This window comes from Pseudopodoces humilis, chromosome 4 (assembly GCF_049639895.1).
Source record: "Pseudopodoces humilis isolate 2021_Gansu_Grassland_sample_001 chromosome 4, ASM4963989v1, whole genome shotgun sequence".
Taxonomy (NCBI): Eukaryota; Metazoa; Chordata; class Aves; order Passeriformes; family Paridae; genus Pseudopodoces; species Pseudopodoces humilis.
Window position 1 is genome coordinate 67,962,718 of NC_142203.1, and position 15,530 is coordinate 67,978,247.

A 15,530-nucleotide genomic window follows, 5' to 3' on the forward strand; every position below is an offset into this window, starting at 1 on the left:
ACAAGCCCCAAGGTCACGTGCAGGGTATGTGGAGAAATGAGCCAGGCTCTTATATAACCCTTTTAGCCCTGAACTCAGCTGGGAACTTCTTGGGCTCCTTCTTGGGCTCCTGCTTGTTGGCAGCCACCAACAAGGTGATCCCAATGTCACCCCTGCAAGGAGCCCAGCAGCCAAGAGCTACCCTACCTCTGGCTTCACCGTGCAGCGGCAGTTTCCAGGTACAGCAGTGCCAGCAATCCCCTGCCCATGCTGGGAGGGGAGAGTCCCCCAGCTGTCACCCTTAATTCCTCATGGCACCCAGAGGAACCCTGGCTGTGGACACAGAATTGGCCCACGTATCTGCTCCTGCTTTGGGACATGGAGGAGATGAGGGACATGGGATTGTGGGGGTGTCTGTCTCCAAGAGCATCACAGGCAGAATGGGAGATTCAGACAATGTTTATTAAAAAAGCCATCCCACTGAATCACTAGGTTTACAAAGGATTCTTCAACTCTAGAATCCTGCCCAGTGAAGAGTTTGGGCATAGCTGAATCCAGCTTAGCCCTAGATTTTGTCAATGGATTATGTCTGTACAGATGTAATAGAAACTTTGGGTAAGATAGTACCACCACAGGATTGAGGATGGCAAATCAGACACATTTATATAAAACAAATAATTTATCATGATAATTAGACAAAAATATCTTAATGATTTACTACAGATTAGAAGCTATAATGATTTCTATAGTATGATTCACTATTTTGAAGCAGCATTCATTATATTAAAGCTAGCAAAACCAATTACACACTACTGCCTGAGGTTACTCACCCATACCAGTAATTCTGGGCAAACCTCTCTGCTTCAGCCTCAAGAAGGGGGTATCCCCATGCAAAGGAAGGAATCTCCACACACACTCTGGGAAGGAGGGTGTAAGAAGACCCTGCCTTTAGAAAGTGGGAGCAGGCTTTTACAGTATATTGTGATTGTCAGTTGTGTCAGCTAAGCAGCTTTAGATATATTATCAATAGTTTCCTTTATTTGGTTTTTTACCACTTCTATCACATCTTCACATCTCTATTCAGGATGTTTAACTTTGGGGACTGACAAATCAGACACAATTCAGCTTTATTCAACGCCAAAAGCAACAAGACACCCCTTTCTCCATTCACCACTGGTAGCTTTGCAAATAGGGAATTGTTCAAGTCCATTCACCCCCACTGCGGGCAGAACATCCTCATACAGGAAGGTGACTGGGCTGTCCCTCTCTCTGTCCAAGGGGTATAGTATCCATCTGTCCAGGAGTTCTGTGTGTCTGTGGGCATAACAGGAAAGGCAGTGGAGCTCCCTCCTTTCCTTCCTTCCTTCCCACACCAGGATGGTACAGCCGTCAAATGCTGCAGTGGCAGAGAAAGAAGGAAAAGGAAGGAAGGTGCCCAGCCTTGGGCAGAAGGGGTTTCGATTTAGCCGAGGGCCCGCAGGGCTGTGGCTCAGCTGCTCCCCACAGAGGCTGTCCCCTCCGCCACCGGCAGGAAGGGCAGAGCCAGGAACCAAGCAAGAAGCAGCAGATCTTACCTGCTGCCACTTCTGGAGAAGTGGGTGAAGATCCTGCTCCCTTTAGCAATACTTCACAAGAGCCAGCCACCCCTGGGACTTGTCCCCTCCCTGCCTCCCTAGCCCACCAGCCCAATCCAAGAAGAAACACAGGAGCAGAAAGGATTTCCTCTTTTAGCTTGGCTTGGTGGAAAGAAGACACCAAAGAAGAACAAGAGTAGACAGCTGGACAGCTTTATTAAGAACCGAAGTGATTTATCCCCTTAAATGTGCTCCACTGCCTGCCCCCGGCGCCAGCAGGGAGGGGGCCATGGTACCAGACCAGGACCTGCTTCTTGGGCTCAGATTGTCACTGTCCAGGGAGCCGGGTCTCCCCTGGGGATTGTATCTGCCACAGGCCCCCCTGGGGCAGAGCCAGTCAGTATGTGCAGTGTCACCCCAGGACAACTACAGCATCCACGTGCCTGAGTGCACCACTCCAATATCCTCACACACACATTCACCCACAGCCTTTTTTTCCCTGCAGGACAGGTCCCCACCTCACCCAGCCCAATGACTGCAGGAGAGAGGTCTCCTGTGCCCCTGGACAAGGCACCAGCTGCAGTTTGGGCTGGCTGGGGAACCTGCAGGCTATCAGAGCCCTGAGTGATGGGGAAGGGGAGGCACAGGCTCCAGCAGCAACTCCTCAACCCACCACGCTCTGAGAAGACATCCCCCACACCTCTGGTCCCCCTTTGTGCTCAGCATCAGTGGCTGGAAGCCCCCTGAGGTCAAGGGCATGTAGTGGAGGTAGGGAAGGAAAACAGCAATGTGAGTACTAGCACGGAGCGGGAGGGGAGGGTCCCTGCCTGCCATCTGCAGCCCCCCCAGCCCGTAGTACACCCAGTGCCCTGCCCAGTGCCATGAGGCTCAGGGGTGCGTGGGGCCCTGGCAGAGCTGTGCAGGTGCCGGTGCCTGGCCAGCCCGGCGCTCCAGGGCCAGCTGCATGCTCCAGATGCTGAGGGGACGCATGTAGGCCAGCGAGCGGTACACCTTCTTCTCCCGATAGGCCTCGGGTGTCTGGAAAGCCATGCCCAGCCGTTCCCAAACCGTCCTGTAGCAGCCCTCCGCCGTACGGAAGCCTTCCTCCACCATGCCCTGCAGGAGAGGGAACGGGACCATCAGCACCTCCATGGAGTGCAAGGAGCAGGTGCTGGGGAGCACGGCAGCGGCACTCCTGCTTACCTCCTGGATCATGGTGGCAGCCAGGGAGTAGACCACGCCAACCCACACCTCGCTGGACTGGACGCTGGAGGTGTCGGGCACGCCGTCGGGTCTCATGCCGTTCACTGCCCCCATGGTGCCACCCGCAAAGCTCAGCACGTTCTTCTCAAAGATGGTCTTGAGCGCGCTGAGAACGTGATTCTTGGGGAAAACCTGGGCAGAGAGAGATGGGCTTGGTGCTCATGTGGACCCCTCAGGCTGGGTCTGGAGCGGGATTAAATTTTCCATGAGGAAAAGGGCAATAGTGCTCACTGGGTCAACTGCAACAAATTCCCACCTCAGAAAAAATAACAGGACAAAGTGAAATGTCTCTTTCCCTAAAAGGATAGAAAAGCCCCCAAAGAACTTCACAGAGAGGTGCTGAACCACATTCCACATTCCTCAAGAGGATGCTGACAGCTCATCCAACTAGTCGATCTCCAAAAACAGATTCTCACCCACAGTCACTGGCCATGCCCCTTCCCCATCGCTTGGGGGTTGGTTTTGGGGGCCTGGCAAACCATACCATCCTCATCTGCTTTATGGTTGTCACTTGCAAGAGAGACAAGAGGCAGGAAGCTCATCAGCACAGACCAGGAGGTGCCAGACACTTGTTCTCGGTCTGGTGACACCAGAGTTGGTGGAAGCAGAGGCTGCCATGGCACTAGGCAGGACCTGGCCAGGAAAGGCTGGGAAGGCCAACCAGACAGCTTTGGCAGACTCAAAGCAAAAGCAGAAAATCCCTTCTCTCTATGCTCAAGCCAAGCATTCCCTGCAGACATTTTCCCCCACTGTGGCTCTGGAGATAAGCCCAGGGGGTGCTCTGGGAATCAGTGAAGGGCCCTTCTCTGGCAGAAGCTTTGGGGCACGCTTTCTTCGGGACTGGATCTCTTACATCACATTTCTGACTTGTTCACTGCTGAACTCTGCACCCAGCAAGGCCTCGTTAATGAGGCTACAGACAGGAGTGATGGCAGCCAGGCAGTGGATCAAAATACATGGAAAAAATCCATGAAATGTCATAGGAACAGAGGAGAGGAATTCACCACAGTCCCACCTCCCAGTTGGCTCAGAGCTCACCAGAGACAAGGGAGAAGTGACACCTTCAGCAGCAGGGAGTGTGAGGCTGGGAAAAGGCAGCCCAGATTCTGGATGGCACCACATTTACTATTTCCTCCCCCAAAGGGCATTACTGCAGGAAGGTTGGGCCAGACCCTGCCTGGAGCCCCAGACACAGCCCCAGCCCCACACTGGGTTAAGCACAGGAGGGAATGACCAGGTGAAGTCACCTGAAGCTCCCCTCTGATTTCCCAACAGACACTGAAGTGGTTTGTCACCCTCCCACGGACAAAGCCACTCCTCCCTTCACTCAGCCGAGGCCTTGGCCTGCCCACGTCCAGCAGGAAGCTTTGCTGTGACAAATGCCCATGGGGTATAAATAAACCACTGCCCCTCTCTCTTTAAGGTCTTGCAGCACCAGCAGCTGCTCTGACCACCCCACCAGACATGAGGAGTCTGCAGCCAACTCTCCTCTTCCAACTGAAGAGTCACAGCCCTCAGGACTTGGAATAAACCATAGTTCCCTTCGATATTAATTTTGGACTTTTTAGGGCAGTGAATATTGTGGAAAGTTTCATACACATTTTTCTGGTGTTTTTAAACAAATAGCACCTTGCCCACAGCAAACCCCACTGGGGCCAAAGCTAACTGCAGTTACACATCCCTGCTGCAGGGCCTCTCTGTTGAGAGGGTTTTGGTTTAAGATGGATTCCACTTTATCCATCCAATATCCTCCCCTAGGGTGTGCAGAGTGAGAGAACAGGCAGGCACCCCCCACACTAGCCCTAAAGTGTAACCTCCAACACGTGCCAGCCCTGCTGCTGCTTCTCTCCTGCCACAGGTCCCATCTCACCCCAACCACACCAGGCAGCCCCTTCTCTTACCTCATGGTCCAGACCACAAACTCCAAGAAACCACTGCCCAGCACACTGGTCTGACATGATGCTGCTGGATGTGTCACTTCCACTGCTATCATAGTTGTAGTATTTTCCTGGGAAAGGCAGAAAACAGTTTAAAATCAATAGATTAGGGTACTGGCTCGGGTGAGCTGTCCCTACACACCTCCCTGTGTGTCAGGAGCACAGCTGCTTTTTCCACAAGACTCCTCTTCCTTTCCCATACCTGTTCCCTCCTAGACACCTGCTCCTTCCCCTCCATTTAAAGGGGCAGTATCTCCCTTCCTTTCCCTCCGTCTGCAGGGACAGTATTGCCCCTTCCTTCCCCCATTCCCCACAAGGCTCCATGATCCAAGGAGGAGCCACTCCCTCCCAAGGGACACATGGCCAGCTGAGTGTGGTTCCTCACTGCTGAGCACCCACCATTCCAGAGCATCCTCTCAAACGCCTCCTTGCCCTTGTTCAGGATGCCCAGGTATTTCTGCTGGATCTCAGTATCCCCGAGCACTTCTGCCATCTTGCACATCATGCAGACAGCAGCCAGCCACAGTCCGCCGCAGTAGGCACTGCCGGAGCCAAACAAGAGAAGTATCAGGAATGTGGGACACGTCAAGGGCTCCGTGGCAAATGGGACACAAAGGCCCAGCTCTGAGCTATGTCCTACCCCACAGCCCCCATCTCCCACCTGCCTCTCTTTCTCACCTGGCTCCATGCACCACCCACGCGTCGTATGTCTGGTCAGCAAAGCCACCGTTTTCAATGAGCCCATCGTTATCCGTGTCAAACTTCAGCTCTGACTCCATCACAGCCTGTGGGAGAGGCAGGAGATGGTCACGCAGTCCTCACATCCTCGAAGCATCCATCCTCTCAGGAAGCTGCTTGGCTCCGGAGGGAAGATGCTCCGGGGTCTGATCTCCCAGTACCTGGCATACTGGCCACATGTCCTGCAGGTACAGGGAGTCATGTGTCAGGCAGTAGTCACGGTACACCTGCAGCACAAACTTCAGGTTGAGGTCCTTCCAGTCAGCAGTGTCGTGCATCAGGTAGGCATTGACACGCTGCCATGGCTCATCACCTAAACCAGGACAGACCAGATGCAGCAGGGCAGCAAGCAACAAACATCCCTCCTCCTACACAGGAGCAAGGACCCAAGGGTGCTGTGATCAAACAGCACTGAAATAATATGCTGTACCCTGTGCCATCTCTAGTGAGAACAGCCTTCCTGCTACTTCCCTCCGTCTCACTTGTAAAAGTTCCATGCAGCACGGTCTTCATCACCACCCCACACCATCCAGCTTTCCATTCCCAGAAAATACAGAATCAAAGAATCATTTAAGTTGGAAAAGACCTCTCGGCACTGCTAAGTCCACCACTGAACCACATCCTTAAGTGCCACATCTACACTTCTTTTAAATACACTAGGGATGATGGCACCACAACTTCTCAGGCAGACAGTTCCAATGCTTGACAAGAATAAACAGTTTATTTCATATCCCATACCCATTTTCCACAGCTTGGCATCCCCTCTGCTCCCCCACAACCCCAACAGACCCCTCACCTGGGTCTCCAATGTCATGTGGCACCACATTCTTCATCTTCACCTGGGCTGTCTGACCACACATCAGGTACTGTCGTGGCTGGACATCCTCATTCACCACAGTGACAGCTGCAGAGAACAAAGCAGGATATGTAAGAAAGGCAGCAGAAACCGCTGCAGAAAAGTCCAAGCATAAAAGCCCAGACAGGGCCACCAACACCAGCACGCCAGGCTGCCCTTTGGAGCTCCAAGATCACAGCCCTCTGCAAATGGACAGGCTGCTCTCCACCCCCTGCTCAGCAGGGGACATGCAACTGTCACCACCCCATTAAGGAAGGGCTGGGAAGGGAGCCCAGCAGGCTCAGCCCTATCAGAGCACAGCAAAGCACTGTGCTCCACACCCCTACTCAGGCCATCACCAAGCAGCCACCAAACCCATCCAGAGAAGTGTGAGTCTGCAAACAGCAATGTGACTGCTCTGCAAGGGGCAAGGACAGAGCTGAGAAGACCAGGGGTTCCCCCAGAGCAGGCAGAGCCAGCTGTGCACCTCCAGCATGGCAAGAAGGCACCCCCAGTGCTGGGCACAGAGATGCTGAGGCAGCAGCATTCCAGGCCTGCAAGCCCTGGGCACAGCAGAGCGGCTGCAGGGGGATGCTGGCTCTGTGGCACACATCCCTACAGCAGCCCCTGTCCCAAACCCTCCGTCTCTTCCCGAGGTGAAGCCCTGAGCAGGCACCAAGGCAGGGCCTCTGGGGACACTCACCAATGTCATACTGCAGGCTGATCTGCAGCTTGGGCCACAGCATGATGAGAGCGAAGGAGGCGTAGAAATGGACATCGTAGGTGTTGTACATGCGGTACTCCTGGCCTGGCGGGACAGGGCAGATGGTGAGGGAAAGGAGACTGCCTTGGCAAGGGGAAAAGGTCCTCCCTCCACATGGCCCAGGACAGGGGAATATTTCCCACCACGGGCAGGGGCCCCCATCCAAAGACATTTTCATTCTCTACACAGGACACCAGGGATCTGGGGAACACTTCATGCCAAATCCTTTGGGCCTACAAGGGGTTTTCCTGGCAATAGCACTGCTCTCTACACACTGGAGTGTGAAAAACATCCCCATGGCAGGTGAAAAACAGATGGCCACGGTAATGGGAGGGGTTGAGTTGGGAGAATCCCTCACTTCCTTGTGAGTTACCTTCCAAATAAGCAAACCTTCCGTATTCCCGCAGGACAGGGAGGAGGTGGGACAGTCCCGCCCCCGCCGGCCCCTGCAGGTCCTCGGCACAGCAGTCAGGGGGCACCTCCATCCAGATGGTGCCGCCATCCGTCATGAAGTAGAGCTCATTGAAGAGGGCTGACTTGTACCAGGAAGGCAGCTGGCTGCGGGAAAGAGGGAAGCTCACCCTCAGAGGCCGAGCTGGTGATGCTCCTGTGGCAGCCAACCCCAGGGGGGCACTGGGAAGGTGCTCTCATCTGTCCTACCTGTTCTCCAGGATGGGATTCTGCCACGCTTCGATCTTCCTCTCCCACTCCTTGTAGTGTGTCAGGGCGTAATGGGACAGGGCAGGTGCAGCATCGCCTTTGCTGCCAAAAAACCGGGTGTACCGCCTGCCAAGTGAGGGTTTGGTCAGCACCCCATGGGCTCCACCTGGGAAACCCACACAAATACCACAGAGGGACACTGGACTACAGTGAACAGCAGAACTCGGCTGCTACTGGGAAGCAGGGGGTAGTCTCAGGGTCCCCTTCTTGAGCTGGCAGGGCCACAGCCACAAGGAGTGGGTGGCAAAAGGTCCCCACTTGGTACACAAGTCAGGAAAAGAGGGAAAAGAGGGCTTTATGGGCATGAGGCAAACACCACTGGAGACAACCCACCTACCTGAGGTGCAGCTTCTCCTTGGAGCCAAAGTGAACACAGGGCATGTCCCAAGCCAGGGCCAACTCCAGCGTCTTGTGCCCATGGGCAGGCACCTGGCAGCTGGCACATACTGCTGCTGCTGTCACCTCCCCCTTCTCTGTTGGCCTGCTTTTACCTGACAGGAAAAATTAAGATATTCTTAAGCAACCAAAAAAGACCAAAGGGAGGGTAACTGAAGTTCACACACCCCTTGAGGGAGATGACAGTGGGCATACCAAAGCCCCTGTACAACCTGGAAGGTACAGCTTTAAGGAATGACGTTGCCGCAGGAAAAAAATACCTTCCACAGGAGGAGTGCTTAAAAGGATTCAGTCATCCAAGAACAGGAACAAATCAGGCAGGAAAAGTCACCAGGCATGAATGGAAGCTACAGAGTATCCCATGACTCTGTATCTGCCCAGCACTCAGAGACACTATGACTTTCTAGGAACAGTCATTGTTTCCAGCTTTTTGCAGGGTGCTTGTGCCATGCTGGTATTTAAGAAAAGCCCTGAGGTGGCTGGATAATTATATGCTGGTTCTGACATGTATACAAGGTAAACTCATTAGAGCAACATAAGCACAGATCCTGACTATAATAATGCCTGGCATGCCTGAAAGAAAACCACATCCCAATAGCCTGGAGAGCTCTGAGTACATCTAGGCAGGAAGCTTATTTTTCTGGAAAAAATTACATAGTAGACACTTCATTTACATAATTTAGACCTGAAGAAATTGTGCAAATACCCAGCATCATTAGTTTGTCAGCATCATCCTTGCTTAAAAACTGACAGACATTAGGGAAATGGTCACCTAATATGGCAATAGGAGGTGAGTGGGAAAGGCTGGAGATGACGCCCTGCTTCAAGACTCCTCCTAAGGGAGTGACCAGACACCTAAGGATGGATGCAGAATTATCAAAGGAATACCAGAGATGTTCAGAGAACTGTTACAGTAGGAAGAGGACAGCAAGTAATGGCAGCACTAAAACCCAAGCACTTTTAAACGCTGGCAAGAACAAATCTGACAGGACACAGCTCATTTATCTGGAAACAGGAACTGAGGAAAGGTGTCTAGGCAGCATGCTGGCTCCATAGCAGAAATCTCAGTTTAGTGGGCAACCACACACAGACTTGGGCACGTGTAACCAATACCCAAGAACAGTCCCAAAGTTGTATGAACAGCTTTTGGGGAAACCACAACAAGGACAAGCAACGGGAAGTTTGGATACTGCCTAAATTTGGGAACAAGCCACAGCATCCTAGAGAAATTCTTATCAGCCAAACAGGCTGCAGGAAAGAACTTTGCCCTGACTTGGGTGCCCAGAACCAGCACAGCCACCCATTTCCCCTGCTCCCCCCACTCCCATCCCACAGAGAATGGAGGGACTCACCGGTGGGTGAATCCAGCCTGCCATCCTGCAGGAGGTCCTGCCACACCTCTCTGCCCAATCCCATGGGATTGAATGCCGTGACATGGGTGACTCCTGTGCCAGCCTGAGGAAGGGAAGAGCATCATCAGGGGCTGCTGCTTTGGAGGACAAGATTAACGCTCTCTACTCCCTGACAGCACCACCAGGAGATCAAACTCACTCCCCATGTGCTGCCCAGCAACTCCAACTCCAAACTTGTTGCCTCAGCTGCTCTCCTGACACCACCCCCAAAGAGGCTGCTCTCAGGGGAGTCATGTCCCCACTCCTGGCATCAGGCAAGCGCTGAGAACCGCTGTCAACCCCAAGCCCTTGCACACCCATCCTTTGCCAGCTGCCTGCAGGCAGCTCCCCCACATCCAGCAGGGCTGCACATCCTCCCCAGCAGGAGCCCCAGCAGCAGGGCCAGCCCTTTACCTTCTCCCGGGCAGAAATGGCCAGGGTGAAGGAGTTCACAGCTGGGCAGTGGTGCAGCAGGACTCCAGCCACCCGCTCACCATCCTTCTGGAAGGTGAAGGGCTCGTTCCAGTGCCCGCCGCTCCTGTCCTCCTCCGCTCCCGTGCCGTTCTGCAGGCTGAACATGATGGACACTTCCACGTCCTCATCCCTCCCGTTCTCCACCTCCCAGATGAACACTCCCACTGGCAAGCTGGAGTCCTGGCAGAGACACACAATGCTGTCCTACAGGGCTGCTGCTCCACAGGCAGCTGCCCCGGCATCATTTTCCCCGCTGCTGGGGACGCCACACACCGTGCAGCGGCAGCAAGAGCACTGGCAATAATAACTCGGTCTGGGCGCCTGCTGCCGAGCTGAGGAGCAGCAGCAGCAGCAGCAGGAGCGCAGGAATTTGGGAGGCCCTTCGGCAAGATAAAATTCAAAAGAGAAGCCCTGGGCTGGCAAACACCACGGCGGGCAGCAGAGAGGCGGAAAGCGGCGTTTAGGGCTCAGGCGGGTGCCTCATCACTCATCTGCTCGGCAGGTTGACACAGGCTCACGTGCTGCGCCGGGGTAAGAGGAAGGTCAGACGTGTCGGCAGCACAGCTGCCACCCTCGCCTGGGGCTGGCAGCCAGCACGGGCAGTGTGGCAGCGCCGAGCCATCCCTTGCTGCAATGCCGAGCTCCCGCACGCACGGCTGCGCGGCTTCCCCCGCCTGGGAGCACGGCTGAGCGCAGACACCGGGAAATGTTGGGAAAGCCGGCCCCGCCTTACCTGATAGTCATGGGGGATGACGGGAGAGAGCTGCCGGCAAGTCAGCACCACCTTCTGCCCCGGCAGCTCGTACACCAGCCAGGCACGGGGGTACAGCGCATGGTAAAAGGCGTAGTGGCCGCAGTAGCCCCAGTTCCAGCCCTGCAGCCTGCTGGGTCTCTCCACGGACAAGACCTGCTGGTAAATCGTCTGCCCCTTGCACCGCAGGCACACCGTGAACTGTGGAGGAGAGAGCACGTGTAGGGGAGGAGACGGGCCCTGTGGCAGATGTCCCACCTGCCCAGCCTGCTGCAGTGACACTCACTCCCCTCAATGACCCTACCTGATTGGCAATGACCGTTTCGTACTGGTAAAGGCCAGGGTTCAGCTGCCAGCGGCAGAACTCTCCCCGCCAGCCACGGGTGATGGTGCCTCCTCCGATCCCACCCAGCGGACACCCTGGCAAAGACACCAATAGTTAGCACCCCCATTCCTCCCTCTGGTGGCACCTGGCTCAAGAACTCTCCTCATGCATCTCTGCAGGAGAAAGCCACTTGGCATCACCCATATCACACAAGCTCCTTGACTCGTTTGTTCCATCTAGCACCTTGATGGCACCATGTGAATCCCTGCCCACCCAAGTGCCCAAAGTGGAAGCTGACCATAGATCTGCTGCAGAGGAACAGCACACAAGAGGTCAATGAAGGCAGATTTCTTCTCTATGCAGGTCTTCTTGAGCCACCACCTGAAGTATCTGCAAGGGAAAGAAAAGTATTGAAGAAGTCAGGAGCAGGCAATACCATCCCTTCAGAGTCACGAGGCATGATGAGCACAGGTTGAGCTTTCCCTCCACGTAGAGATGTACAACAGGAACCTGTGTCCCTGTGCCCATGGCACAAGGGGTGATAAGGCTCTATCACCCATCTGGAAATGGCAGAGTTCAGGCAACTAAGGACTGACTGCAAAGGCAGCTCAAGAGCAGGACTCCCAGCTCATGTCACACAGGAGGCTTTCCCAGATGTTCACAGAGAAGTGGGAATGCACAAGGATCAGCACTACCTCCATGCCTGGTATGCAATGTCCTGCTAAGGAAGGCCTGCAAGCAGAGGTGCAAGCCTAGAGGAGACACACACTGCTCCAGGGACACGAGCCTTGCTCTTCTACCGCCACGTCCCCATTTCCATACACTACCACACCCCTGTGCCACATCATCAGGGGCAGAGGGCACAGGGCAGCCTTGCCCTGGAAGTGGTGATGATTGCTGTCTGCAGCTGGCAGGATCCTGGGGACTGGCCTCTGCCCACACACCAGCTGTACAGACCAGCACTGCCCATCAGATAATTTCTTACCCAAAGGTCTGGGAATCAAGACATCCAAACAGGGGCACACCTGCAGCTGGGTGTGCCAGCACCACTCCAGGCAAGAGGCGCAGGGCTAAGCTCCAAGTCAGTAAAGTACTGGCTTGTAAAGTACGGGCTTTGGCTAATAAACTGCCCCAAGTTAAGCCTTCTGTACAGAGACAATTAGCACATGGAAATCAGCTACCAGACCAGACTCTGCTGAACCTTGCCCAGCAAACAGTCAGGCAAGACCCAGCTGGGCAGCTCCATAGCCCTGGAATGCCAGGTGGGCAGTGGGGGCCCAGAGCCCCCAAAGTGGGCAATGTCCCTGAGCCACCTGCAGACACCCATGCCATACTGCCAAGCAGAAACCCATCCCAACCAGGAGCACGCAGCCTGTCCTGCCCCTGGTTTCACAGGATGCAAAGCACAGGTGATGGGCAATGAGCAATAATCCCCCAGGACACGTATACCCAGGAGCAAGGGGGAGAAGCTCTTCCATGACAACATGACTGCTTCCCAAACAGAAACAACCCGCATACACTTTTTTGGCTGTTCACTGGGTATTCACCTTTATTCACCAATATCTAAGATCCCCAAATCCCCCTCAGGGTGAGATTTTCTGGGTTGCATTCTCACAGGCTCCAACTGCAGCCTGCTCTCCACTCCTACAGACCCAGCTTTACGTTTGACTGCCTACAGATGCTTTGCTCACAGAGGTTCAGAGCATGATGAGAACCAGCCTGTCCTGCATGACTGCCCTGAACCAGGGCCTGCCACTATCTTGCAGCTATCTCTGCTGCAACTGCTCTTCTCCAGCCGGGACAGCCCCAGCCTTACCCTGCCAAGGCGAGGTTTTGGCAGTGTTTACCTCTCTCAAGGAAATGATTACTACTCCTTTTCAACCCACTGTCAGGGAACCAATCCAGCTTCCCCAGCAGGCTTCTGGCAACAGGAAATAAGGTGCTCAGGCAGAGTGGCTGCAGCACAGCCTAGTGGGGCATCCCAACTCCTTGGAAAGGAGGCAGGAGATTGATTTTTACAGGAAGCAGTTTTTACAGGAGAACACAGTAGAAAAAGTTTGTGATTTACTGCCACTGCCAAAGTAATTTTACCATCTCAATAGCAAACTTTTCTCCTGCCAGCTTCTCCCAAAATAATGCAAGCCAAGGAGAGAAACCCAGTGGTCAATGCCCAACTGCTGGCTATTAACAGCTTTGCCAGGATTGAAAAATAACCAGGAGAAAGACCTTGTGTTCTGTAGACCCAAAAGCCCTGCAAGGGCTGGAGAGCATTTCTTCCCCTTCAAACTGGCAGAATTAAAACTTGCCTGAACATTACCCAGCTGATCTGGATTCATGCCGTGACCCCCTTCAGGACACGTGAGCCACCTCTGCAGAAACCTACCTGCACCTGTTCTCCTGCCTTGCCAGCCCCAGCTGAGTCCTCTGTGCAACCCTTTCTTTCCAGACGTGCATGTCTCCCAGAGTTACCCCATGAGCTCTTAGTAACAAAAAATCCTGCCCAAGGACTGTCAACACCCCCAGACATGTCACCTGCATCTAGGGCTGGCGCTACAGAAGAGGGCACTCATCATCATGTTTAATTCAACGTAACAACAACAGCCCAGGATGTGGTGGCTTCTCTGCCAGTCCTGGACCTCCTGAGCTAATGATGTGCAGTGACCCCAAGGCCCTCTCACTGGCTACAGGCACCTGCACCAGCTGACTTTTGCTTGATGCACCAAGCCATGCCAAGTTTTGAAAACATCCCTAGCACAGGGGCCACTCAAGGGCCACATGGGTGATTCAGGAAAGGGCAGGCCAATCTGCAGGGCTTCACAGATCCCTGCATCATGGCACAGAACTGAGCTCCAGGTTCCTCTTGCAGCATTACCACCCAGGTTTCCATGAGCTGGCTGCCCCAGCCGGGCAGATGCTGAGGTGCCCACCAATGCCTGGAGCATGCACCCTCCCATGTATCCTCGCATCCTTGAATGGGCTGCCCTTTCAGCCAACAATACTGGCCTTGGGTTTTAAATCAAACCCACACAAGTACTTCTCATCACTGTAGCACTTTGTCTCCTCTGCTCTTGAGGCTGGAATCTCCTTGCAAGGAAGCTCTTGCCATTGCAAAAATATTTTGAGATAACAACCAAAATACCTCCTAAACTTCAACAGGAGAAGAGGCTTCAAGCTTCTTGCTTTCAGAGACCTTTTCCTAGGACTGATACAAGGCATTTCCAGACTTCAGTGAGAACAAGGCCAGGATGGCTTCTCCTCCCTGCTCACACCACCAGAACTTCACGCTTTCCCACATGCTCAGCTCATCCCAACCTGCCACGGTGGCTTTTCCAGCAGCCTTTATTTATCTCCAGCACATGACCCACGCTCTCCCTTCCTTGATGCCCAGGGTCACACTGGGGTGTCTCAGGTCAGACCAGCATGCAGCACCCTGAAGCAATCCAGAGTCTACCCTTTCATCTAGCTTTGCAGGAACCAGCTTGGCAAGCAGCAGCCTCCACCAGCAGAAAATGGAGGCAGGAGACATAAATCCAGCACAAGGAAATAAGCAGTACTGGTCCCAGCGTTCAGCCTGACGGCTGCACAAACACTGCCAGCACTCGCGACTCCAGCGTTAAAGGTTAAAACAACACTCTCGCTTTCTACGCGTGCTCTCCGTCTTTACTTCCAGCTAACCCCAACGCAAAAAAGCTAGGAGAGGTACCCCGTTCCCAAACCTGCCACAGCACACAGCGTTCCAAACCCCTCCCAGCCGGCCCCAGTTTAACCTCCAGCTGCCAGCTCTGGGGACGATGCCGGGGAGGATGAGGCAGCGATGAGCCCTGGGGGTGGGAGACGGGGGTCCCCATCCCCAAGCGATGCCCCCAGCCCTCCCAGCTCCCGCCGTTCTGAGGGGCCCAAGCGCCGGGTGCTGTCCCTTTAGCACCAATTGCTCCCAGTGCCGGCGCCAGGAAGGCTGGAGGGTGCCGGCGGCTCCGGGCGGCAGGAGGGCGGCTCCCGCTAGCCCGGGGCCTCCCGTGATCCGCCGGACTTTGCCGTCCATACACCGGGACAACGCCGGTGCCTCCCCGGGGCGAGGCCTCCGCGGCACCGAGCGGCTCCAGCGCAACGCTGTGTCCCCCGCGGGACGCCCACCCTCGTCTCGGTGTGTCCCCGGCCCCCTCCATCCCCCGCCGTACCGCAAGCCGAGGCCGATGTGCCGCAGGACATCACGGAGCGGCACGTCCCCGGCGCCGTAGGGCTGCCGCAGCTCCTCGAAGCTGTGTGCCAGGCAGACGCGCCAGCCGTCCGCCGCCACGCCGCGGCCCTTCGCTGCCCCCTCGTAGCGCCGCATCAGCGGCTCCTCCGCCGCCGCCATCACCGCCCCCCCCCCTGTGCGCGCCCT

The 15,530-nt window shown here is 54.9% G+C and overlaps 1 protein-coding gene across 1 annotated transcript; it reads right to left on the reverse strand.

Annotated features, from left to right (window-relative positions):
- Positions 1–1,752: 1,752 nt before the first annotated feature.
- LOC102111284 (non-lysosomal glucosylceramidase) lies at positions 1,753–15,506 on the reverse strand. The gene is made up of 17 exons (XM_014257021.2): positions 15,325–15,506; positions 11,445–11,536; positions 11,126–11,241; positions 10,804–11,022; positions 10,011–10,250; positions 9,558–9,660; positions 8,147–8,300; positions 7,750–7,875; positions 7,463–7,647; positions 7,030–7,134; positions 6,288–6,395; positions 5,653–5,804; positions 5,432–5,538; positions 5,153–5,295; positions 4,718–4,824; positions 2,757–2,948; positions 1,753–2,669 (listed from the first exon to the last, which is right to left on the reverse strand). Exons 1-17 carry the CDS (start codon positions 15,501–15,503, stop codon positions 2,442–2,444), a joined length of 2,556 nt encoding a protein of 851 aa, XP_014112496.2. The 5' UTR covers positions 15,504–15,506; the 3' UTR covers positions 1,753–2,441.
- Positions 15,507–15,530: the final 24 nt, after the last annotated feature.